At 45.0% G+C, this 25,727-nt stretch overlaps 1 protein-coding gene across 3 annotated transcripts in view; it reads right to left on the bottom strand.

Annotated features, from left to right (window-relative positions):
- LOC119160789 (O-acyltransferase like protein) overlaps window positions 1-25,727 on the bottom strand; it is a 625,262-nt gene that overhangs the window by 7,516 nt on the left and 592,019 nt on the right. For 2 of the 3 annotated variants that reach the window (XM_037413024.2, XM_075880874.1), the window contains one exon: window positions 5,993-6,179. The exons of the other annotated variant lie outside the window; for it this stretch is intronic. In XM_037413024.2, the coding sequence (XP_037268921.1) occupies window positions 5,993-6,179 (187 nt within the window). The remainder of the gene's footprint in view (window positions 1-5,992; window positions 6,180-25,727) is intronic. 3 annotated transcript variants of the gene reach the window in all.

The following is a 25,727-nucleotide window of genomic DNA, read 5'->3' as shown; positions in this document are numbered from 1 at the left end:
GACGTCACATACGAAATCACCCCTACGGACCCCGCCATCCTTCACCCTCACACTGACGTAGTGCATGTTACGCGACTCAAACCGTATTACTCCAGTGCCTCCTGATTAGCACCGGGTCGGTGCTCCAGCCGCCGGGGAAATCATGTAACGGTAGGATGAGAACGACGAAGAAGACAAAGAGGAGGACGATGTTGTCAGATCTGTGAGCCAACTGGGCGCCATCTTGTCCACCACCGAGTTTATTCCTCGTTTTATAAAGTAAAGTTATTCTCCCGTAACAATATCAAGCGCAAGTACACCTCTTTATTCTGGCATCCTCATCCTAGTACATTTGCTCATACACTAGAAGCCATTCAAAACCGCTCAGCTCGTATCATTATCGTAAATTTACTCCTGAACTCCTAGTATCTCATCAATAAAAATTTCTCTCAACCTTCCTACTCTTCTTGTGAAAGCAGGCCCGCCTACGCCACTTCCACAATTTTTTATGGATTATGAAATAAAACGCAGATTGTTCACATCACCTTCTTACGTTAAATCTCATAGACCACAACTTCAAACACGATGTGCCACTCTGCCACTTCTTCATGTACTTCTATTTTTATGGGCCCAAGATTTCATCTGAATGAAACCACCTTCCTGCCTTCATCACTAGCTCTCCATATCGAAACCAGTGGATGAAATTATCCGCATCGAAACCAGTGGATGAAAGTACGTCCTTGCGAGCAGTCTGGAAGACCCGGTTTGCGGATGCCGAAATGAGTAAGCGTCAGGTGGTGGATGCCGCATACAAACGGTCCGTGGTTCGAATTCCGGTGTCGTGCAGTTGCCAACCGTAAAAAATCCGCGTGGTGATAGAACTGCATTAAGGGGCCTGGGGTGCGGCCTCATCGGTGGCCACCGTATGCATAACACTCTCCCTCACCAGAGAAGGATTGGCCACCCTGGTGCAGTATCTGGCCACTACCTCCCACAAGCATACGTCATTCAACTCACAACCCTCTATCCCCAGCAGCTGCGAAGCAACTAACCATGGCAGTGGTCAGATCTGCAACGCTCCAGAAGGTGCTGAGAATCTCTGGATCTAGATAGGCCACCATCGGAACCTGAACTTCGCCACGTTTAGTATTAGAACCATATCTAGTGAGAAAAATTTGGCTATACCCTTTGAGGAGCTAGAGGGTGTTAAATGGGATATAATAGGGCTCAGTGAGGTAAGGAGGACAGATGAGGGCTATATGGTTCTACAAAATGGGCACACCCTCCGCTATCAGGGTTTGGCTGACAGAAGAGAACTGAGAGTGGGGTTCCTAATTCACAGATACATATCTGGCAACATAGAGGAATACTACAGCGCTAATAAAAGGGTGGTAACTATCGCAAATAAACTCAATAGGAGATACAAGATGAAGGTGGTACAGGCTTACGTGCCTACATTCAGCCATGATGACGCTTCAGTACAAAGCTTCATTGAAGACGTGGATCGGCAATAAATGAGGTAAAAGACAGTATACTATACTGATAGGAAACTTTATAGCAAAGTTAGGGAAGAAGCAGGCTGTAGACCAGGCAGCAGGAGGATATGGCATCGATACTAGAAATGCCAGAGGGGCACTACTGGTAAATTTCAGAGAACGCAATAATTTACGGATTTTGAATACCTCTAGCGAAAAGGAGGAAACCTTAAGTGGACATGAAGGAGCCCTAATGGCGAAAACACAACGAAAGAGACTTTTATAATGAGTACACATGCAGCTATTGTGCAGGATGCGGAATTGGTTGGCAAGGTACGATGCAGTGACCATTGAATGGTACGGTCTAGAGTTCGCCTACACTTGAAGAAGGAACGGCAGAAACTGATGCGCAAAAAGCCAATCAATGAGCTAGCACTGAGAAGGAAAGTGCAGGAATTTAAAGTCTTACTTCGACACAGGTACTCGGCTGTTATTGAGAAAACCAACCTTAGGGTAGATACAATGAATCATAATCTGATGAGTATAATTACGGAGTGTGCAGTGGAAGTAGGAGACATGGTAGTTAGACAGGACACTGGCAAGCTTTTCCAGGAAACAAACAAGCTGAATAAGAAGCGTCAAAACATGAGTCTTAAGTACAACAGACAAAGTAAAAATGACAGAGTTTTCAAAGTTCATTAATAAGCGTAAGGTATCCGTTGTAAGAAGGTATAACAAGGAGATAATTAAACACGCTCTGAAAAATGGAGGAAGCGTCAAAGCAGTGAACAGGACACTTGCGATAGGCGAAAATCAGATGTATGCACTGAGGGACAAAGGCAAAATAACTACCAATAAGGATAAATAGTCAAAATAGCGGAGGACTTTTACAGAGATCTGTACAGCAGCTGCGACAACCACGACCTTAATACTATAAAAGCTAGCAGTAACCCAGATGACACCCCACCAGCAATGATAGAAGTCAAATAACCTTGGAGAGCATGCAAAGAGGCAAAGCTGCTGGTGAGGGTCAGGTAACATGATATCTGCTGAAAGATGAAAGACAGATTGTGTTAGAAAACCTAGCCACTGTGTTTACGAGGTATCTCCTGACAGGAAAAGAACCAGAGTCTTGCAAGAATGCTAACATCACCTTAATACATAAGAAAGGAGATGACAAGGGCTTGAACATTTACAGACTGATCAGCTTCCTCTCTGTAGTATACAAGCTATATACAAGGGTAATTGCTAACAGAGTTAAGGAAACATAAGAAATCAATCAACCGAAGAAACAAGCAGGATTTAGAACAGGCTGCTCAGCAATCAACCACAATCATTCAATAGAGAAATGATCAGAATACAGCCAACTACCATAGATAGCCTTTATAATTTACGAGAAGGCGTTTGATTCAGTAAAAATATCAGCAGTCATTCAGACACTGCGGAATTGGGGTGTCGATGAAGCATATATAAGCATTCTGGAAGAAATCTACAGGCGATCAACTGCTGCCATAGTGCTTCATAAAGAAAGCAACCGAATACCAATCAAGAAGGGTGTAAGGCAGGGAGATACAATCTCCCCAATGCTTTTTACCGCGTGCTTACAGGAGATTTTCAAAGGTATAGAATGGGAACAGTTAGGGATAAGAGTTATGGGATAGTACCTTAGTAACCTGCGCTTCACCGATGACCTTGCATTGCTGAGCAACTGAGGCGACGAATTGCAGCTCATGATTATGGAGTTAGACAAGCAAAGCAGAAAGGTGGGCCTTGAAATTAATCTGCAGAAAATAAAAGTAATGTACAACAACCTCGGAAGAGAGCAGCGCTTTGAGATAGGTAATAGTCCATTTCATGTTGTAAAAGACTATGTCTACTTAGTGCAGGTAATAACCGCGGAGCTGAACCACGAGATTGAAGTCACTAGAAAAATAGGAATATGGTGGAGCACATTTGGCAAGTACTCTCAAACTATGACAGGTAGATTGTCACTATCCCGCAAGAGGAAACTATGTAACAGCTCTATCTGGCCGGTTCTTAGCTATGGAGCAGAAACCTGGAGACTTATAAAGAAGGTTAAGATTATATTGAGGATGACGCAGCGAGCAACGGAAAGAAAAAAAAATTGGCCCCGTATCTGCATGTTAATCTGCAAATGTCGTCGCAAGACGAAAGTCTTGCGCGTGTGTAGAGAGTGAACAAAACATATATTTGATGTTCTGCGCAAGAAATTCGGTGAATGGTACTCTGGAGGCGCTGCGTTGCCTCGAGCATGCAGCGGAGGCGAACGAGCACATCAAGTCACGCAACACGTAAAACATGAACACCATCTGGCAGTTTTCTGGGAAAAGAAAGCGCGTGGCTTTGAGGCGGCTGTGCGCGCCCGTCTGAGAGGTAATAAGGTGTAGAACGCAAGGCGAAGGGTAGGAGCCACCACCTTCTCGTCTTAGCAAAGCGTTGGAAACACTCGTCTTTTCGTGCAAGCGTTGCATGGTCAGTGCAGTGTGATAAGCGCTGCGGCCTTAGAATTACTTATGTATATCTTTTCTAGTAAAAGACGCACATGCAGAATATATACATGTGGTGGTGCACCAGAGATGCGCAATATTTGCCTTTTATTGACAACTGCACAAGTATGAACGCTAAACCTTGAGAAACATTGGTGGGCGCTGTGGATGGGGTTGGCCCTTTGAAGTACCCGATGCCGTTAAGAGTGGACAGACAAATGTACAGACACACATACATACATACATACATACATACATACATACATACATACATACATACATACATACATACATACATACATACATACATACAGACTGACTGACTGACAGACAGGCAGGCAGGCAGACAGGCATGCAGACAGGCAGACAGACCGACAGACAGACAGACAGACAGACAGACAGACAGACGGACAGACAGACAGACCTAAATTTTTGCGTCGAATGCCCCCAAGTAAGGCTATCGTCTTTTAAATGGTAGGTGTAACCTTAAAAGACAAGAAGAGAGCAGAGTGGATTACAGAACAAACGGGGGTTAAGGATATCATAGTTGAAATTAAGAAGAGGAAAAGGACATAGGCTGGGTATGTAGCGCGTAGGCAGGATAACCACTGGTCATTAAGGGTAACTAACTGGATTCCTAGAGAAGGCAAGCAGGTTAGGGGGAGAAAGAAGGTTAGGTGGGTTGATGAGATTAAGAAGTTTGCGGGTATAAATTGGCAGCAGCAAGCGCAGGACCGAGTTAACTAGCAGAACATTAGAGAGGCCGTTGTCCTGCAGTGGATGTAGTTAGGCTGCTGCTGCTGATGATGATGGGGATGAGTGCATGTGGATGGAATAAAATAACATACTTTTTCAAAGTTTGGGACCGTAAACACCACTTTCTTTGACTTTTACGAAACACTACTGGCGTCTCAGAGTTAACGGCACTGTCGAGCGTCTGTCATTATAGATTACGTGTCATGAAATACGCCACTAGTAACGTATTATAAGGCATAACAGAATAACAGGATAAAAACTGGGGCCGTATCTGCATGTTTCAATGCAATTGTCGAAAGACATCTTGCGTCTGGAGAGAGTGAACAAAACATTTATTTGGTGTCCGCATTGGAGAATCGGTGATTTGTGTGAGAAAATCGGTGAAGCATCCGTCTTGAGGGTGGAGGCTCGTTTGGAGTTGGCCAGCCTGCTGCTTCACAGTTTGCCCACTGGTTCATCGTCAGGGTGGAGGCTCGTTTGGAGTTTGCCGGCCTGCTGCTCCACAGCTTGTACACTGGTTCATCGTTCATGGTTGCGTTGGGCGTCGCACTTGTAGCTGTTCCGGCAGCCTTTATGGCAGGTGTAGTGGCCCTCTTGGCCATGGCACTTGAGCCTTCAGCGCCCTCTTCCATGAACTCCTGCACCATTATCATGGCCATTGTCTGGCCATTCGTGTCTGCAGCCGGTACAGGCTTCCCCGTACTCGCCTTCGTTTCCCCTTCGACGGCCTGGTAGTCGTCAAGGCGGATGTTCGTTCAGGAAGCGCAGCAAGGTGGATTCCACCGAGTTCGGTAGTGTGGAGAAGACGCCCCGCACAGTCTCAGCTTCAGATGTCAAGAAAAGGGTGCCGACAAATGAGCTGGGACGGCGACGCCTTTATTATAGATGGTAGATTGTGTGGGCAACCCCCGATAAGCCCCACATCACCATCCTTTCCGGTGTGCACACAAGCGGCGATAAGACCCAGCAGCGAGAGCCTTAGCGTTTGCGGCTGGATGCAGCCATGCTTCTTACTCGGACACAACGAGCGGTGAAGGGGGAAGTGCCGGAGAACGTTTCTTGGGAGTGCTCGTGTGAGCGGTCTTTAGTCCACCGGGGCCAGGGATAATGGCACCAGCGATTGGGTTGTTCGTGAAAGTGGTTCTTCTAGATTTGTGTTTTGATTCCAGCGTAAAGTCGTTAATTGATTTTCATTTCTTCGGTATCTGCGAGAGCCTTGTATCTGGAGTAGACTCTGAACACCCCACAAGCATAAAAAAGAGAGGCGCCACTCACCTCCTCTACCAGATACGAGAATGAAGGTAAACGCCGCCAGGGACAACGTCCAGAGAATACGATCCCAGAAGGCCAGCGACACCTTTGCCAGCTCACTGTGCTTAGTGCCGCGTGTCCACTCGAAACGATAAAGCACGCAGGCTGTGGCACAGCTGATGACGACGGCCCAGAGCATCGCCTGGACACCCTGCGTAGGCCTACTGTATTTGAATATGGCATTGTAAGCTGATCTAATATCCATAAATAGCAATGTTACTTCGAATGTGCGAGCTCCTTCATAGCTGCCCCCTGCTATTGTAACCCATAGTTAACTGAAAGTTAATGGTTAACTTTCACGAGCAACCCGCGAAACATAACAAGGTTCTAAGAAAACACTTTAACATATTGGAGCAAAGCTTGCGACTATCAAAAATTTTCACTTTTCCTCCTTTTGTGGTATACAGACGGCCGAAAAATATAACGGATCATTTAATAACTTCAAAGATAGGCGTGAAATCTCTAATTGGGTGTCACCCTTGCGGAAAAAGCAGTTGAAAGGAATGCAAACACATGCAGATAACGACAGTGGCAAAAAGCACCCATTTGGATTTTAAGCACAGGATAAGAGGTGCACTAGACTGTGACTCAGACAACGCCATATACCTCCTGGAATGTGGGGTATGTAACAAGCAATACGTGGGCCAGACAGACACTCCGTTCAGAATTAGATTCAACATTCATCGGGCACATGTATGATCCCTGCTAGGCCTTCCACTTTCAAAACACAGCACATTAAAAGACCACAGCTTTGATGACATCAGGGTTACACTATTAGAAAACAACTTTCGAACAATCCAAGAAGAGGAACAACGGGAATGTTATTTTATCTACAAATTTAACAAGATAAAATACGGAATAAATGAACACCAAGGCACACTGTCAGCGTTACGACCGCTAAAAGACGCAAACGCTTCTCTCTAATCAGTCCGTTCTCATTACGACAATACTATTAACCGCTAACAAAGCTTTTAGCCTATGCATCTGACAACATAGAAACAATTTGCCTCATCAAGCACAGCCTGAACGCACAGATAAGTGGTCCCTGATGTCGTATAGTCCACCCCCCCCTCTTTTCTTTTCTTTTTTTCTTCTTTAATTTTTAACGCACATTTTCTGTTCCTCCACTGACAAGGAGCCATTGCATATAATGAATATCGATGGCGGCGCCTCAATTACGGGCTTTTTCATTCCTCCCGACGCCACCAGCACGCACTCGTAGCGCTTAAGCTCTCCCTATTAACTTGTCTTAAACTTCTAAGAGGAACGAGCCGCCAGCAGACTACACGGGAAGGTGAAGTACAAGAACGGCGGCACACTGCCCGCTTGGGGAATAGTGGGTGCAGGGGAGGTATTGTTGACAACGATGGCATTGCTCATCTACCTCTGCCCCACTCTGTTGAGATGCTGCCGCTTTCTAATTACGCTGTGTCGGTCTTGCTTCTCCTCCTAGATTTTCTATATTTATTTATTGTTTCTCCTCCCGTTTCGCTGTTTCTTTTTCTTTTTACTTTTTTTGATCCCTCCCCTCCTGTCTCGACAGGTTATAAGAAGACACCGAACATGTGTAAATATTATTATGCCTTGAAAAAGACGGGGCTCCCGTTGAAACGTTGGCAGAATAAACAGTTGATATGTGAAAGCGCATCTACTTTCATATTTATAACCTTGCGGCAACCGAAGTTATTCTTCCATATATATATATATATATATATATATATATATATATATATATATATATATATATATGTCACAAATGCCTTTTACATGCCCACAATCTTGTCTATTGTATTAGATTTTAATGGTTTTTAGTGTAGTCACGGCTGTTTCAAAGAATTTTTGTGACACTCACATGCTGATCGCACGTGTTTTGTACTGACGTGTTCATGCCTGCCCATAAAAGCGGCCACATACTCGTATTTCTGTTAATCCTGACGAAGGCCGTGCCACGGCTGAAACGTAAAGTAAACAATTATCATATTTTCGTAAGTGTGCTCCTTTATTCCTAATTATATGTGCACCGGACCCACAGAATTTCTTTCTTGAATCATATATATATATATATATATATATATATATATATATATATATATATATATATATATATATATATATATATATATTTATATATACATATATATAGACACGCAGCGCCTCTTTCAGGATGTATTCGATGTATTCGGCTGCCCGGCCGGTGGCTCATCAGAGCTGCTTACTGCTACATAGCTCATCGCAGTTACATAGATCGGTGACATTCGCCTATAGCAGCTCCTGCGAAGCATGCACCAGCTCTTTGTCAGGCCCTCCACTCCTCAATAGGAAATGTTCTTGAGTGAGATGTTCCAGCGCTTACTGCAGAGCATGGTCGTAGTCCTTCTGGTTGCAGGAGATGTCCATTAGACACGCTCCCTAAAATCGCTGATCCGGTGACCAACTACTCACGGAGGCAGAGCTTCAATGCCATTCCTACACCTACACCGGCCACCACTGCCAAACGCACCCTTGCAAGCATCAAGAACAATTTGGACGCACTTGTCAGGCGTCTCGATGACTTACTACCTTCGCATCACCGATGGTCATCCAGCTTCTTTTAGTGACATATTGCTCATCAACGTCATTACGCTCTCCACGACTTTGGCCAACCGACGCGCCGCGTGACGACTCTTCCTCGACTATGTGCTGCTCCACCACCATTGCAGCTCCTCTGCTTGAAAGTGGGTTCACCCGTGCGCCAGGTCGGGGAATGCGACAACCGGCCACTAACGGCGGCAAGTGGTACTGGTCGAAACGCGTGCCACATTTTCTGTTTCTGATAAGATTACTGGCGTTCACTTCCTAGTCGACACAAGGCCACAGGTTAGCGTCATATTGGCCTCGTGTCCATATCGCCGTCGTAATGAACAGACTTACCTACTCCAAGCGATCAACAATTCCGCCATTCGCACATATTGATATGTTGAGTTTAACGTTCCAAAACCACCATATGATTATGCGAGACGCCATAATGGAGGGCTCCGGAAGTTTTGACCACCTGGGGTTCTTTAACGTGCACCAAAATCTGAGCACACAGGCCTACAACAATTCCACCTCCATCGGAAATGCAGCCGCCGCAGCCGGGATTCGATCCCGCGACCTGCGGTTCAGCCGAGTACCTAGCGGGGCATTCGCACATACAGCCAATGGTCTTTTAACTTGACCTTGGACTACGCTGTACGTTTAGCTGGATTTTCCTCCTCGCTGACGCCTCACAAGCTGTTCATTGGGCTGACATCCTCAGTTTTTTCACCTCGTTGTGAACATGCATGCTCATCACCTCATCGATTTGAACACGCACTTTTAAATCGAGGGTATACTCCACACTTCACCGTCAATGGGACTCGGAGCTCTAGTCCACGCTTCACCGTATGCAAAAATACTCGCTGCATTAGCCCCACACCAAAGAGTCACCGGTGAATCATTCCATTGCTCGCCACATTGTCATCAGTGGACCTCGCTTTATTACGCGGCCACGTCGAGTACCTGGAGAACGCCTCGCCATCGCCCACTGTGAGTTTGAGCACGTGGTTGAGCATAAAAACGCACAGCCTATTTCAAGAAACTGGGCTTAAGCACTCCACATGGTGGTGAAGAAAGAACCTGGCGACTGAAGACCATGTGGAGATTACCATGCTCTCAACGCCCACACCTTACTAGACTGCTATACCACGTCCCTACATGCAGGACTACACATAAAATGTGGCTGCATGAATGATGTTCTCTAAGATTGGCTTAGTGAATGCCTACCACCAGATTCCTATAGAACCCGCCAACATTCCGAAAACGGCCATCACCGGCACATTTAATCTGAATACGAAAGGATGTCTTTTGGATGGCGGAGCACTGCACAAACTTTTCAGCGCACTGTCAACGAGGTCGTGCGAAGTCTTGATTTAGTATTTGCTTACCTTGATGACCTTGTTGTCGCAAGCTCATCCAACCCTGAACATGAAGCCCACCTGTGCACCCTGTTCCACTGCCTGGATGAGTTTGGCCTCATAAACAATCTTAATAAGTGCCTCTTCGGATTCGAAATCATCGAGTTCTAAGGCCACCTTTACAATACTCACGTTATTCAACCACTCGCCAGCAAAGTGAAAGCAATTCAAGACTTTCAAAGCCTAACTTTACTGAAAAAGACTCCTAGAATTCTTTGGCCTATTAAACTTCTCACGCCACTTTCTGTAAGGCACATTTATTAAGCCTTTGACTTAACTACTAGCTAAAAAGAGACCTGGCCGTCCAGATTGAGGATGCTGAATCTGCCTTTGTCACTGCCAAGAAGGCTCTGACAGACGCGGCCATTCTAAAACATACCGTTTCTGATGCACCAATCCGTGTAATGACTGAAGCATTTAGCGCAGCAGTACGCGCCGTCCTCGAGCGGCACGTATCCGGTTGGCAGCCTCTTGATTTTTTGTCACCAGAATTGAAGCCACGGAAACAAAAATACAGTACATTTGCCTGAGAACTCCTTGCTGTGTACTTCGCCATGAAGCATTTTTGTCATTTATTGGAAGCCGGGACATTTACGTCGTTACAGGCTGTAACCCCCTGACATTTGCCTTCCATCGCAATCACAGTAGGCAGACCCTTTAACTATGCTTTAACTCCGAATTTACCGTGGATATCAGACCATGGCTGGCGAGATAAGCCGTTTCTACAGCCGTCTCTTTTTGCGTGCCGCTCAGAGGAGAACGGTAATTTTGTCGCCTCCTGACGGCACTGCTAGATGAAGGTCTTTTCCCATTAATCAAGCGGCACCCATCTGAATTGGCCGGCGTGCAATTTTGGTGATTTCAGTGACAAAAACAACCGTTTTGACGTGGCGTTATCTATTTCAGACAAGTTATGATCCAACAGTCAACGCACATCGCCTTGCTGCAGCTACAAAGAAGCTTTGTTACGTTATTCAAAAGTTATTCCTTTCGCATGCAACTTTAGTGGTTGTTTAAAAGTTGATTAGGAAAACAAAGGCTGCCAGCGCGGAAGATTACATCTAGATTTCATGTAAGCTTGCCGAACGGTGTTTTCTAAGTTGTCGTGAAATATTACAACGCGTGGGTATGCTTTTTAATCATTTCAAAGCAACTATGAACGTACTGTGGCATTTACATTACCAGGAATCTCTCTTTGACACAAACACCATAATTGCGAGAACACGGGCGAAGCTCCTTAGGGTGTGTGTGGGTGGTTTCTTCCTCCGTTTGTATGTAGTATGTATTGAGACACATGAAGTTTTTGACATGCTCACTAGATGGCGTTTTGCGTCCATGTCCTTGTAAATAATATCACTAGATGGCACTGGTGATTTTCCTATAGTTCACAAATAAGGAAGATAGATGGCGCTGTTCTAATAAGAAATTCACAACATATCAACGGAGTGAATGGTGATGAGTAGAGCAAAGCGTTCGTACGTCCGACGCATGATCTTGTGGGGTAGTAGCGGACGAACGGATGAAAAGACAGGTGGATGAACCGACAGGAAGACGCTTCGTCCCACACATCGTCATTCGCTCTTTGGATATGCTGTATATTTTTAGCGTGCATCACACACAAAGACTCGTCTAGCTTTGTTTGCTTGTCTTTTTTTTTCTGGTCGGCCACACGTCCCTGTGCATATATACTTAGGTGCACGTGCAAGTAGACCTGTGCACCGGTACCAAAATTGCCGGTGGTGGCGCGGCGGTGCTTCACCTTCGGCGGTGGCGTGTGAATGGCGCGGAATCCAACGGTGCAGCGGCGGCACGGCGCGTGTAGGTAGGTTTATAGGATCACAAATCAAGAGATTGCGGCGATAGGATCTTTTTTCTTGAATTTTGAAAAAAAGATCTGTTTCTTGGAATGGGCGAAGCAAATGAAGCGTCAGGTGCATTTCTTAATGTTACTTATTAGTAAATACTGCTCTTAAGCTTTTCGAGCCATAGCCAGGGTAAATAGAAATGTTCAGCACCTTCAAAAATGCAATTTAAAAGGATACACGTTCACGCATTTCTTTTTTTTCCAATTTTTCAGACCCGAGTCTGCGCAGGTACCTAGCAAGCTGATTCCAAAACTGCACGTTTCGTAGAAAAGCAAACACCAAACAAAATAAAACAAGAAGAGTTCATAATTGATCTAACGGGCACAATATTTTGGAAATCAAATTGCCGAGTACGGTATGAAGAAGATGCAACGAAAGATATGGGTGCTTGAACACCGCAACCAGTGTGAATCATCTTATTTATGCAGGAGAATCACACGATTGCAAGTGCGCCGATGTTCGAGAGGGTTTGCAGTGATTAACATGCGCATTCGATGTGTATACAAGAAACGCTAGTCATAGCGACAAAATATAAATGTTCTTGATCTTTAACAGATTCTCGCATAGCTATGTCATGTCCGTGGTCATGTCACCAAACAAATAACCCTTATTATAGTTTGGCCAAAAGCTTAAGCGCTGTCAGTCTACATTTGTTTGTCCAGTTTCTTTACGTGTGTCGGAGATACCAATATTTTTGAAGCTCTTGTACTGTTTCGAAATGCTTTGTTGGGAGCGTTACACCAATGTATTTAAACTCCGTGACACGTACTGACTTACACCGTCATCATTGTGTGTAGAATGATGAGGCCATTTCTTATTTTAAAAGGTTATGACTATAGTATTTTTGCAGTTACTAAACAATTGCCATGTTTCACTCTTGTTATGAAACAGAAAAAAAACAGCCATCAGCCCATCTTGATCTTCACTATTAGAGATGATTTTAAATATGAGGCAGTCGGCTTACATTTTAAGTTTAAGTTGGTTTTTATTGATAATCTTAGCTACGTAGTTTATATAAATAAGTATTAAGCAAAAGCAGCCCAAGCACTGAGCATCAAGCACTCTTGCTGTGATCTGTACGTCAGTTGACTTCGCGTGGTTAAACCTAACAAATTTTGGGCGCGATCACAATTTGTTATACAATCAACCAGCTAGTTGTCGCCAAAATGGTGAAGAAGCTGAAAGTTTGGCATGGCAAACCACCTCAACATTCTTAAAATAGCCAATAAATATGACATACATCTGCCTTCGGCCGTTACTGGAAGCAGCAATGTTGTGCGTAAATTCAAGTAGCTGTGTAGCCATCGGAAAATTAGATTGTGTGCGTTTCGGTATATATACATAGTATTCGTTGATTATATGCTTCAAAATACTAGAGCTGCCTGATATAGAAAAGAAATATATTGGCCTATGATTTGCTATTTGCTTGTTTGCGGGGTTAAAGGCACAACGTTTGTCGAATTTAGCAGTTAGGGAACTGTTCAAGAAATTTATTTTTTAAATACTCCAGTAAGATAATTAGCACACCGATCTGAGTACTACTTTAAAATATATTCGGCTTACCGTCTCGGCCAGCTTATATCGTAACTTTATCATTGCAGTCAAGTTATGCACTTCAAAGGAGCACAATTCATAATTAGGAAGGGTAGGTAGTTTGCTGCAAGCGGAAAATGGAGTGATGCCGTTATCAGTAGAAAAAAAACAGGTTTCAAGTGATTATTGAAGACATTTGCTATGGCTCCCTGATTTCAGAAGGATTAGCCATCAAGAATGAACAATGAAACATAGAAGATGTAGGACTAATCGACTTCTTGAACCCGGGTAGATTTTTTTAAGTTGCAATGCCAGAGCATTGCAACTTAGTAGTCGTTAGCATTTTCATTATAGCTTCAATTCACTTTTCAATTCATTAACTCAGGAAGCATTATTATTACACTTGAAATGACGGTTCTTACGTAAGCATTCTATGTGACGAGTGAGATGCATTGTATCTTTAGCATGGGTGTGCTGAGTTCAATTTAACGTATTTGTGTGGCACATACTTCGATAGGCATTGTCTTACACTTAGGAAGCAGCACATCTACATTGCAAAAATCGGTAAAACATTCTAATTCCTGAAAATATGCGGCTAAAATGTCCAGTATGGAACCATCATCAACTTTTAAAAATTCAACATAGTTTTGATATCTGTCTTTGAGGAGAACGCGCTAAGCTTGGGGTGACCTAAATAGTATTATGGTCAGAAAAGCCTTCGAGGACTTCACATTTTACACCGTGCGATAGGAGCTCAGAGTCCCATAATGAACTTAGGCTGCAGATAACTCTTTTCCATCTGATCTCGCGAAACTGTTAAACGCTGGTGTAGGGGAGTACGGCTGCTCTTAAAAAAATGAGCGTGTAAAAGAGTAAACGAGCCGTTCGCTGATGCCTGCTGAAATAGCGAACGCGCTAGCGTTTCCTATAGCAGTCACGACCAGGCCCTTTTATTCAAAGTTCACAGATGCGAATCGAGCCACGAAGCCTCCTCCCTGAGTCTCCACACATTCGTCCAGCAAAAACAGACAGGACTTCCTTTCTGGTTGAGGAGCAATCGACGATAGGATTCTCACGCGGAGTGATGATAGTGCATGCGCAAAAAGGAAAGTATGGGCTAGTTGGCGATAGTTAATTTTAGATAACTCACAGCGCGAGAAGGACACAGATGAAGTATAGGACAATTTGAGCGTTGATGACTCTCAACTGAAGATTTAATAAAGGAAAGGAACGAATATATAGAAAGGTTAGCCCTCTCTGCTTCACATGCGTAGTTGCTCTGTCAAAGTAGGCTAACTTGTGTATATATTCGTGCCTTTCTTTAGTAAATTTTTAGTTGAGAGTCAGCGGTAGCGTTGTCATATACTTCGTCTGCGTCTTTCGTGGGCTGTGAGTTATTGAAATTGAACCACACGCGCCCTCCGTGCAATTAGAATGGGCAGCTTCTTTCACCTATGCTTCAGCAGTGTTCCTCGCATAGCACTGGGGAGATTTTATCCACGGGAACGGCATACAAAATGCACATAAAAGAAATTTATTTGGACTTTATTCGGGACATGACAGGGAAGACAAAAGTCTGTAGAAAGTGCCCATAAAAGTTTTCTCGCAGTAAGAAAAATAAAAAAAAAACGTTGAAGCAGGCTGGCCTTTGTTATCAAGTGCTGCGCTGTCTTCGCTGCAAAATATATGTCCGTTAAGAGAATGAAATAATGCGGAGCCTTTTCCTTTGGTTTCGTTCTCAATTACACCGCACTACACCCTCTTTACTAAAATTCTTAAAGCTCTTCGACATTTATGTCTTCATAAAACATGCGTGCAATATGAGCGCTAAGCAATGAGCCCATCAGGATTTCGAACTTCTCGAGTACACACTCCTTATTTCCACTTGCGCAATCGAGAACTCACAAAATCCCGTGAAATTACAAATTCATCGCGCATGATAATTCTGTGAGACACAATGAAAAAACGGGGGTGGCGAATGCGTGGGAAAACAGGATATGAAAAACAGTTTACACCTAAAATTTCTCGTGTGTGGTTCATTCTAGAGAATATTCCTCTAAATGGCCCATGAATCCCTGTTCTGGCATCACGAAGGGCGCCAGAAGAAGGAGAAACGTCAATAAAAAAATAACACGCTGAATTGTGCATGTTGAGAAGCTGTTTCAAGGCCCTTATATAGACAGCGCATGCAAACACGGAAATGAGAATGCTGTCATGACACCGAAAATGCCACTCTCAAATATCCTAAAACTGCCTAAAATAGTGTGCAGGAATGTATTTTATGCCCAGATTCCCCGCTCGCGTAACAATGAGGGAAATGGCGGCGCGCCGCCAATTATTGTGGGGAGGCGTGGTCTCACTCTGAATTTCGGTGGTGGCGCAAACAGCGTAAACAATAAATGGTGATGGTGGCGGTGCGGCACGGCGGCGAACAGAACTTCACCTTCCAAAGAATTTCACCTGATCTTCTCCCTCCTCTTTCTTGCTTTCTTTTCTCTGCTCTTCTTTTCTTTCTATCTTACTTTCTTTCTTTTTGTTTCCGTTTTTCTTTATTTTTTTTCGCGGCCGCCTTTAGATGAAGGTAACAGCTCATTGCTCGTGTAGCAAGATATCCATGCACGTGGAAGCACTCCTGTGGTATTACTTCGTGTGTAGCCGCAATTTCCCGGAGGCCACATGCTTTCTTTTTGGCGAGATATGAAGATGTTGAAAATGTGGCTTTCTCTTTTTTTATAAATAAAGGGTCATGCATCCTCAATCAGATTTGTCTGCCCCATCCACCCCATCCTGGCTGTGGCTTTGATGCGCAAAACCCCTTTCTAGCTTGTCCAGCATCACAACTGAAGAGGTTACTACGGTCACCTCAGTTTCATACATATCGTCAGAAACCTTGTGCTTTGCAGGCTATTCAGCACAGCTGTACCTGGAATACCGTATTAGGGTCACCTTATTCTTCCTTTATTCTATGTTGAAGTAGCAAAGTAAAGGTAAATAAAATAATACACCAGATAACTGGCAGGACTCTTTGATGGCCATCTAAAAAATACTTTCAGAGTCAAAACAGGCATACGATAAATAAAAAATGAAAGCTTGCCACTACGTAAACGTGCTAACAAAAATTACGTTGTTTTCTATCTTTGAAAAATTCACGACTACCGAGAGAAAAAAAAAGAAGATTGCAGTAAATCGGGCGTTAGAGAGGGTTTGTAGAGCAAAAGCGCAGAGAGAATAGACACAAGTATGGTTGGTTTGTCTCAAAAAAAAAAGAAACAGCCACAACACAACACGCTAGGCGACCTAGCAGCAGTCGTATCTATTACGGGTGTGCTTTTGCTTACAAACCGTCAACTAGAGAAAATTACGAGCGTGTAGCGAAAAGTTACGTATGGCACCAGTGAACGCTCTTGCGGCGATGTGCCTCTCTCCACAGTCCTAATTATGGCACGGAATGTCATGGGCCACTATAAGATAAGTTCATGGACCGAAAAATGCTACCCTTGATGCACTCTCCTGCACTATAGCCTTTTCAAATCAACCACCCTTAGACGTGGAAGAACGTGCAGCTGCCCAGAGCAAGAATCGCGTGAGGCATCATATTCGTTCTTTATCCACGTTTTTGTAATTGACGGAGTGCCCGCTTCCATTTTCAACTTCTTTAATAACGAGTGAAGCGTTTTCTGGTGTGGTCCGGCCCTTCGTGCTATGAGCTTTTCATCGTGCAATATTTCTTCAACTGCAAAACATGAGCCTTCCTGGCATTCGTGCTACTGAAAAGCTAGTCAAATCTCGCTTCCTTTGGCCAAGTATGAATTCTGAGCGCCATCTTTTCTTTTCTCTTTTGCTCCTTCCCTTTCCTGGGTTTCAACTGTTGCGCTGTTAACAAGTTCGCTGATGTCTGACGCTGGCCGCGTACCTGCCTTCAGTGCAAGTGTGTTGAAGTTCACCGGATCAATGTCACGATGAAATTTTCCTTTCGGCATCCAGACGCAAGAATTTTCCACGTCCATCTTGACATTGCCGGTGCGGTTGCGCCATCTCAAGTGGCCTGTTAACAGCTGATATGTGGGAATCACTCCACCAGATAGCCGGAAGTGTTTCCCATTTCTGACATCACAGCACCAACACTTGCCAATGCTTTCATAAATGGCTGGGCGTCGCGCTTTGGATTTCATCTGTCGTCACCACTGATCATAGTCGCCAATTTCCATCCGCTCTTATCACCGGATCTCGGCTACTCCTCAGCCGAGCTAGTCTATGGCTTTTGCCTGCGTCTTCTAGGGGAATTCTGCGAGCTACCATCGCCACATTCCTCTCATGATGCTCACACTTACGTTCGAGGGCTGTGCACCACGTTTCAGGAACTTGCTCCTATAATTACTGCCAACCGACACCCCAAGTCTGTCTTTGTCAGCCCGGGTCTGCACAACTGTAGTCATGTCTTCCTTCGGCCTGGTCAAACACAACGACCGCTCACACCGGCCTTTGATGGCCCATTTTGCAAACTCTATCGTACCCCAAAGATGTTCCCGCTAGACATCTACGACCACGCAGATGTCGTGGTTCCCGATCAACCTAAACCTGTATATTGTCACGACTAAAAGCCGTCAAGGCCTGCCGAGAACAACGGTAACGAGCACAAAGGAGGGTTGGTGGAAAGGTCTGACACCTATAGCCACGGTACGGGAAAAAGCGGGAAATATGGCCTGGTTCTTCGCTATTGAAGCATAGTGGATGGCGGTCAACGGTGCGCCACAAGTCAGTTCTACGAACGACTGGTAAACTGGTGGGCATCATTTGCGACGAAGTTGCGGATGCTGGCGAAGGGTAAATCAGCGATGTTTCCGTAGGCAGAGCAGGCGGTGGATTCCGTAGCATTGCATTGTACGCCGAGATCAATGGCTCGTTGTCAGGCCCAGTGGGGGCATTGTAATGCGCACGCTGCGATGATATTTGTGTCACTGGAATAAAGCGACGAACGGCCGACGCGTAGTATACACAACGCTGGTCTGCTAGTGGTCCACGCAGCAAAAATGCCTGGCGGACTTCTTCCCGCAGAACTTCTCCTACGGAAGCCACAGCAGGCTCTTGCGGAGAAACAAGCAGATTGTGGATCTCCTCACCAGCTAGCTCACCAATTACCTCATGGAGAGAGCATTCACTGGTGGCAGTCTTGCAGAAACGCTGATAGATGTGTTGTTCAATCGATCGTGGTAGCCGCGTCGTTACTGGAGGGCCCGCTTGATCGTTGAAGCCTCTTTAATAAATTCTGCTGTATTCATTCGCGGGTTGCGCAGAACACTAGCAAATAGTTGTTGCAGTACACCTCTCATCAAGTGCCGCAGTTTGTTAGCTTCAGGTATCTCCGTGTCAGTTAGACGGAACAGTTGGGTCATAACCTCCGTGAACATGTCGACACTCTCGTTAGGCTTCTGTATGCGTGCCTTGATCAGCTGCTGAGCGAAATCACGGCGCAAATAGTTGTTGCAGTACACCTCTCATCAAGTGCCGCAGTTTGTTAGCTTCAGGTATCTCCGTGTCAGTTAGACGGAACAGTTGGGTCATAACCTCCGTGAACATGTCGACACTCTCGTTAGGCTTCTGTATGCGTGCCTTGATCAGCTGCTGAGCGAAATCACGGCGATCACTGTTTGCGAAGGTTTTGACCAGCTGCTTCGGAAACTCATCTCAGGAAGTCAGTGTGGCTTCCCTGTTCTCGTACCATGTACGAGTGCTGTGTGCCAAAGCAAACTAAGCACGCGAAAGCTTTTAGTCTATTGACCAATGATTCAATTTCGCGACGCCCTCATACTGTTCAAGTTAAGGACGTGCCGAAGATCTACAAAGAGCATAGCGCAGTCGCCGAGCATGCTGAGACAATGGACCGCCGAATAAATTTCAAAACAACGACCAACCTTGAAAGCGAGGCTAACTGGATGCTAAGGTTACTTCTCAAGTCGTGGCCTACACAGCGAACTGCCCAAAACATCAACCGCTCTCTCGGAACCCTTCCCCCAGTGTATACACATGGACTGTGCTTCACGGCAAAACGAGATAGAGGGAGTGGGTTCACTAAACGCCCCACGAGTGCTTTGAAGACGCCGCTGCTATGTTGTCCCAGATTTCCCTGAGGAAGAAAGCAAGTCCGTTCCGAAACGTCACGTTTCTTCAAAATTTTTGGTTTGAGTTTAAATAATTTCCCGGTGTGCAATTTTTGTAAGCAGAAGAAGCCGATGTCATCTTTTTAGATTTACTGGTTATATATAGAGCGCAAGTCAATTTTTTATTCAATGCGCGCATTATTGTGCATGTTTTTGAAAACAATGTACATAATAAACAGGGGTAGAGCCCTCATCAGGCTGTTTAGGCGTTTAGTATCTGTCTCCGCAGAGAATGCCCCGAATTATAACAACTTTATATTAGTTTTGATTTATTCTTGTTGTTCTTTTTTTTGCAGTGTTGCAATACCTTTCCGTTTTGTGTCATGTTTTAAAAGCTCACTCCTGCGATAGCCAAAGTGGACTGCGGTGTGTGAAAACAAAATAGAATAAAGTAAATAAATGTCGCCGATACCATGTCTGCGGGACTTGTTTCTCGAGTCTGGATGGCCACCTGTTGCACGTTAACTAGGTGACTCCTGTGGATTGGGTTCTACAGAGGGGAGCTCTGTAGCAACTCGGAACGTGGCGCCTGCCAAGGAAGAAGTCGGCATTCGGTTGCGCGGCGGGTGCATTGCGACAATAAAAAATCATTTGAAACTCAACGCTGTCTGAATTGGATCTTTCATTCTCCTGTTAGTCCGGATATGTGTTATATTGTCACGACAAAAGTTGGCAGGATGGCAGAGGACAACGAGGTGACGAGCATGGGCAGCAACCATGGTTCCTCCGTAGAAGCCGATGTTGAAGTGGCTGCTATTTTTGTTCTGTTAATTCAGACCTTGTTTTCTGGTCTCCCCATTGTCTTGTGTCATGTTCTTTCCACATTGCGACATTGGTTGAGGTGCTCAACTTCTAAGACTGATGCTCGGGACATCCTCGCGCATCCCGGAACCTCGGGTCCGGCGCCAGTACAGCCGCCCACAGCGAGGCTTTAGTTCTTAGGCCATCCTTTTCGGACTTCTTCCGCATTTTGTTCATTAATGATATTGTAGAACAGATTCCTGTTAAAGTGAAACTTTACGCAGATGACTGTGTTTTGTATTCTGAGGTTCATAGCACATCCGACCAACTTCTGTTAAATCAGGCATTTCAAAAAGTAGCCTCCTGGTGCGAGGAATGGCAGATGGTCATTAACTTTGATAAAACTGTTTTTTATGCGAATTACACACAAGAAAAAACCTTTGCATTTCAGATACAATGCTAACAACACCTTTTTGACTGAAGTCACTAATTATAAGTACTTGGGGCTTTACATATCGAATGATCTCTGATGGAACAAACACATTAAACATGTAACGGCCAATGCAACTTACAAACTGTTTTTTCTATGTCGTGCTCTCAAACTATACACTCCTTCTGTCCGCCTTTTAGCGTACAAATCAATTGTTTTACCAATATTAGATTACGCCGCTATTATATGGGATCCTTTTACTAAGACTAACATTAACAAACTAGAAAAAGTGCAAAAAAGAGCAGTTCGTTTTGTCTACAATAATTTTTCGAGGACTTCCGTTACTGACCTATTAAGCAGAGCTCAACTTTCACCTTTATCATTAAGATACCGTAACTTAAGGCTTAAGTTTCTGTACCAACTAATTAACGGCCACTATCAAGTAGACATAGCCGATATTTTTGCTTTTTCTTCTGGCTACTCTACCAGGCAGAGACATGACCTCACCATAACCCCCTTTCCCACACGCAATAATTGCTTTAAGTATTCATTTTTTCCTCGCACCATAGTCGAGTGGAACAAACTAACTAATGCAATTGTTTCAGCACCCTCATTGGCATTGTTTTCCTCGAAATTAGAAAGTGCACTAACCAGTTGATTTGTTGAATCGTATTACATACCACTGTACATGCTTGTATAATTGTAGTCTTCTATTTTTTATTGTATGATATTGCCAGTTGAAGTTTGTATTTGCCCTATACACATTGTATAACCTGTATATATTATATGTCATTGTACTTGCCATTTGTTCATGACTAACTTCATGTACCACCCTGCTAAAATCACCAAAGGTGATTGCAGTATCTGTAAATAAATAAAATAAATAAACACACACTGCTTGGAGAAATGGCAACTGGAAGTGCTTCAAAGCATACTGCTTATCAGACTCAGATTCTTGAGAGCTTCCACAGTGAGGATTATGAAGATGCTGTAGAATAGTTAGCCCCAGTATGAGGTAGTTGCCAAGGCAAACTGTTGGACTCCTGAACAAATGGTTTTACGCGCATACTTTGATTTGGCAGACAGTGCTCGCGCGTGGTACGTGAACAATGAGGCAACACTGTTTTTATAAGATGAATTTCGGCAGCGAATTCTCGGGACCTTCAGAAACAGCGACCGGCGGGATTCTGCTCAAGAGCTCTTCGAGTCATGCTTCCAGAAACCGAACGAAAAGATCCATATGCTTGTGCAAAAAGACAAGACGGACACAAAGAACAACGCACCAGAAGCGCTACTCAAATACTTAGCGCGACACATAAGCGCCACGATGTTGGCCACAAAAGAGTCCGAATTAGGAAGACCGGAAGAAACACAATAACGAAACGAAGAGCTTCTGGCCAACATACTGGCAGTTATGTGTCACGCTGGGTACTTGGGTAGCACTTGTGGTCTGTTGTTTTGTGTTCATTTTATCGTTTTTCCGCTACATTATGATTGTGATTCGACACCAACTAGCCCAGCAACAAGTCCTTCTGCGATCGAGAGTGTCGTGGAGGAGTGTTTGAGGAGGACACGACCCGCCTATTTAAACGGGCTGAGCCCTAGACGCCTCAAGCTCAGCAACTACGACACTTAGTGAAAGACGTCAAAGAACAGCTGTTTGCCGGTCCCCTAAGCAACCCACCAACAGTCGTTGCGAAATTTATCAAAGAGGCTAGCATCATCGAGCGATCACTGCAGCAATGGCACCGATACCACGAACAACCATTCAATGCATCTATCAGTGTTTCTGCTTTGACTGACGGCCATGAATGTTCAGAGCAAGATGAATCTGAGGTCGTTCGGGAGGAGATCCAGAACCTCCTTGTTTATCCGCAAAAATATTCCATGGCTTCGTTGAAGAAGTTTAGTGGCGAGAAATCCACCAAGCATTTTTGTGGCCTGAGTGGTTCTCAGACTAGTGGTTCGTAAACTACACATCAGTTCACCGTCGACCCACTAAAATGATGTACAAGTCGTCACCACTGGCTTATCGCAACGTTACCCCAAAACCTTACAACGAGCTGTTGACCCCAGCGTACAATCTGCCACCACAAAATCCACTGTCTAATGGGCCTATGGAAACGACGCCACTGTACTTTTGGCCGGCATCTGCAGCTTGACCGCAAAGGATGCCCACTACTCGACCATTCACTCGTAAGATGGACTTATGAGGCACCGATACGATCGTCCACTTTGCTTCCATTGCGAAGAGGCTGGCCATGCTTACCACATTTGCCCGTACCATGACCATAGACATCAGAACTTTCCTCAAACCTCTCCTCGTGCTTACTAGATGCGAAGCAGCTCTTTGACTAGCCTGTGTAACGCTGTCCCTCCGTGCGAACGCACTGTGCCGCAGGTGTTGGCGTGGTGCCATGTAGGTCAGGACCCTGGTGCTCATTGACGTCCTGCTTTATACGCTGTGCGCACTCGTCATGAGTCCTGCAGCTGCCAGCTCGCCCGTTCACTCGCAGCACCTGCCTGAACTGCCAATACCTGCAGCGTACAGATATTTTTCAACGTATGCGTGGAAACATGTTTGTACGTGTCAAATACAAGGCCTACGCCAGCCTCGGCTTCAAGCAAATCTTCCAGCGCTCATCGCAGCACCAGCCTTTGCGCCGTTCCACACATAACGCCACCGGCTTGCAAAGCTGCTATTTAGCATACCATCAGGGTTCTCTTTGGGGGTGGCCCAAGTTTTTATCGATAACCGCTGTCACAGCAACATAGGCCGCATGCACAGCCGCCCGATATGCCGTTTCGTCGACTGCGCGCTCCTTCACCTGCACCCTAAACGCCGCAGCACTGCAGTTACGGTGAGGCGGTCCAGGGCCGATCGTCTAGACCTCGTTGGGTAAACTAACAGCAGCAACCTTTGGGAGGAAGGATGCCGCCCATCGAGATGCTAAAACACCGCCAAAATCTTGCCTACGACGTGATACGACGGATGATACAACGGATCATACGACCAACGATACTATGTCACCGACATCTATGAAAGTTCTAAGCGCCAACCTCGACATTTCATAAACGGGCACCCAGTATTAGTGCTAGTAGACTCTGGTGGGTACTTTTTTATATTAGACGTAAACTCACCGATTGTCTTAAAAAAGTCGGAACATTGTGAACAGGCCCCAAAATATGAGCTGCAGGGATCAATTGCTCACGCAGACATGCAAATTTACCACTCGAATAATATCAGCACTTGGAATTGCGTTGTTTTTTTTGTATTTTACCGAAGCGTCTAAACAAAGTGCTTGAGTGGGCTGGTTGGTGCTGCGTGGTAGACGAAGAAAGTGCTTAACAGATGAAACGACAGCAGGATGTTGTTTGTTAAGCATTGTATTCGTCTACCGGAGTGCTGAAAACCTAATCTTCGGCACGGATTTCCTGCGCGAATACGGCGCCGTTTTAAACATTCCTGTGAGATCAGTTATTTTTGATCGCCCCGGCTAAATTTCAGTGGACCCTGTACAGAGCAGTGACGTCAACCTTTGTGCGTCTTTCACTATGATCTGACCATCCTACCACGGTCGATCACAGTCATTGGTGTGACATGTGACGCGTCAAGCAATTTGGAGAACATCACTGAGCAAATTTCAGCACTGCTATTAGGCCATCGCTTATCTATTACAAGAGGCGTCGTGAGCATAAATCGGACCCAGGCAAGCCGCGTTAAGAACTTCCTCTCTGAGAGCTGACATCTTACGATGGGTATGGCAGTCGTGTACATGGAAGAGCAGGACGAGGTGACAACTGCCTAACACATGAGCAAAATAAATCAACTGACCTGCCACCTGTACCTCGATCCGTTGATATTGGCCCAAGTTTGCTGCCAGCGAAGAAGCAAAGTATCCCGAAGTTTATTAACCCATTTCAGAATTCTTTCTCTTCAACTCTAGAGTTCGTCAAATGCCGTTGACCATACGTCAAATCGCAACAGATCACATGACAAGACCCATTAGACAAAACCTGTACCAGGTAGCTTTGGGTGAACGAGAAGCCACCCAAAATCATGTGCGACATATGCTTTGAGATGACGTTATTCAGCCGGCGAATAGTCCTTGCGCTTCGCCGGTAGCATTACTGAAGAAAAAAGACAGCACTATACGTTTCTACGTGTATTACGGCAAGGTGAGTCATGTCACAAAGAAATTACAGCATATCAGCGTGGTGAATGATCATGATTTGGCGAAGCTCCGAAGGGAATCATCGCTAAGCCGTATATATTCACAGGAAATCGCCCAGACGATCATCATTTAAAGACGTGAGAAAAGCTGTGTGTGTGTTGTGCCCCATGGGCCTCCCGCTCTCGTACGGGAGGATCTTGGCGGTGGCGTCGTGCAGCTTCACGGCAAGCTTCTGCCTCGCGGGCTCACACATTGAGATTCTGTCTGCGAGCGCGTGCTGCAGCCGCCTCGAGCTTGCCGCTTTGCAGCCTTGTCCATCTTGTGACTCCGAACACCCGCCAACAGCAAATGAATTTTATTACAGCGCTCCCACTAGCGTACGTCTGCCGCACTAAATCGAACGATTGCTGTCCACCAATGACACGTGCCATATGTGACATCGTTCCTATCATAACATCTCGCATCTTTCTTCATCAACTACAAGTACCGCCATCTATTTTATAACATCTCGCATATTTTCATCTACTCCAAGTAGCGCCAACTTGTGAGCACTCCAAGTACCGCCATCTAGTTTATAGCATCTCGCATCTTTAATCAACTACAAGTACCAGCATCTAGTGAACACTGCAAGAACTAAACTAGAAGTGGCTACCTACTTCTACAACTACATACTTCAGAGGATATGCAGACACACGCTTTAAGGAGCTTCTCTCCTAAAAAAAGATGTCTACCCGCTTCTACGTATAGACTACTTCCTTGATCGACTATGGCATGCACCATAATTTTTATTGATGGATTTAGGGAGTGGGTATTGGTAGATAGA

Source organism: Rhipicephalus microplus, chromosome X (assembly GCF_043290135.1).
Source record: "Rhipicephalus microplus isolate Deutch F79 chromosome X, USDA_Rmic, whole genome shotgun sequence".
NCBI lineage: Eukaryota > Metazoa > Arthropoda > Arachnida > Ixodida > Ixodidae > Rhipicephalus > Rhipicephalus microplus.
Note: the sequence above shows the minus strand (reverse complement) of the source record. Positions and strands in the feature narration are given on the sequence as shown.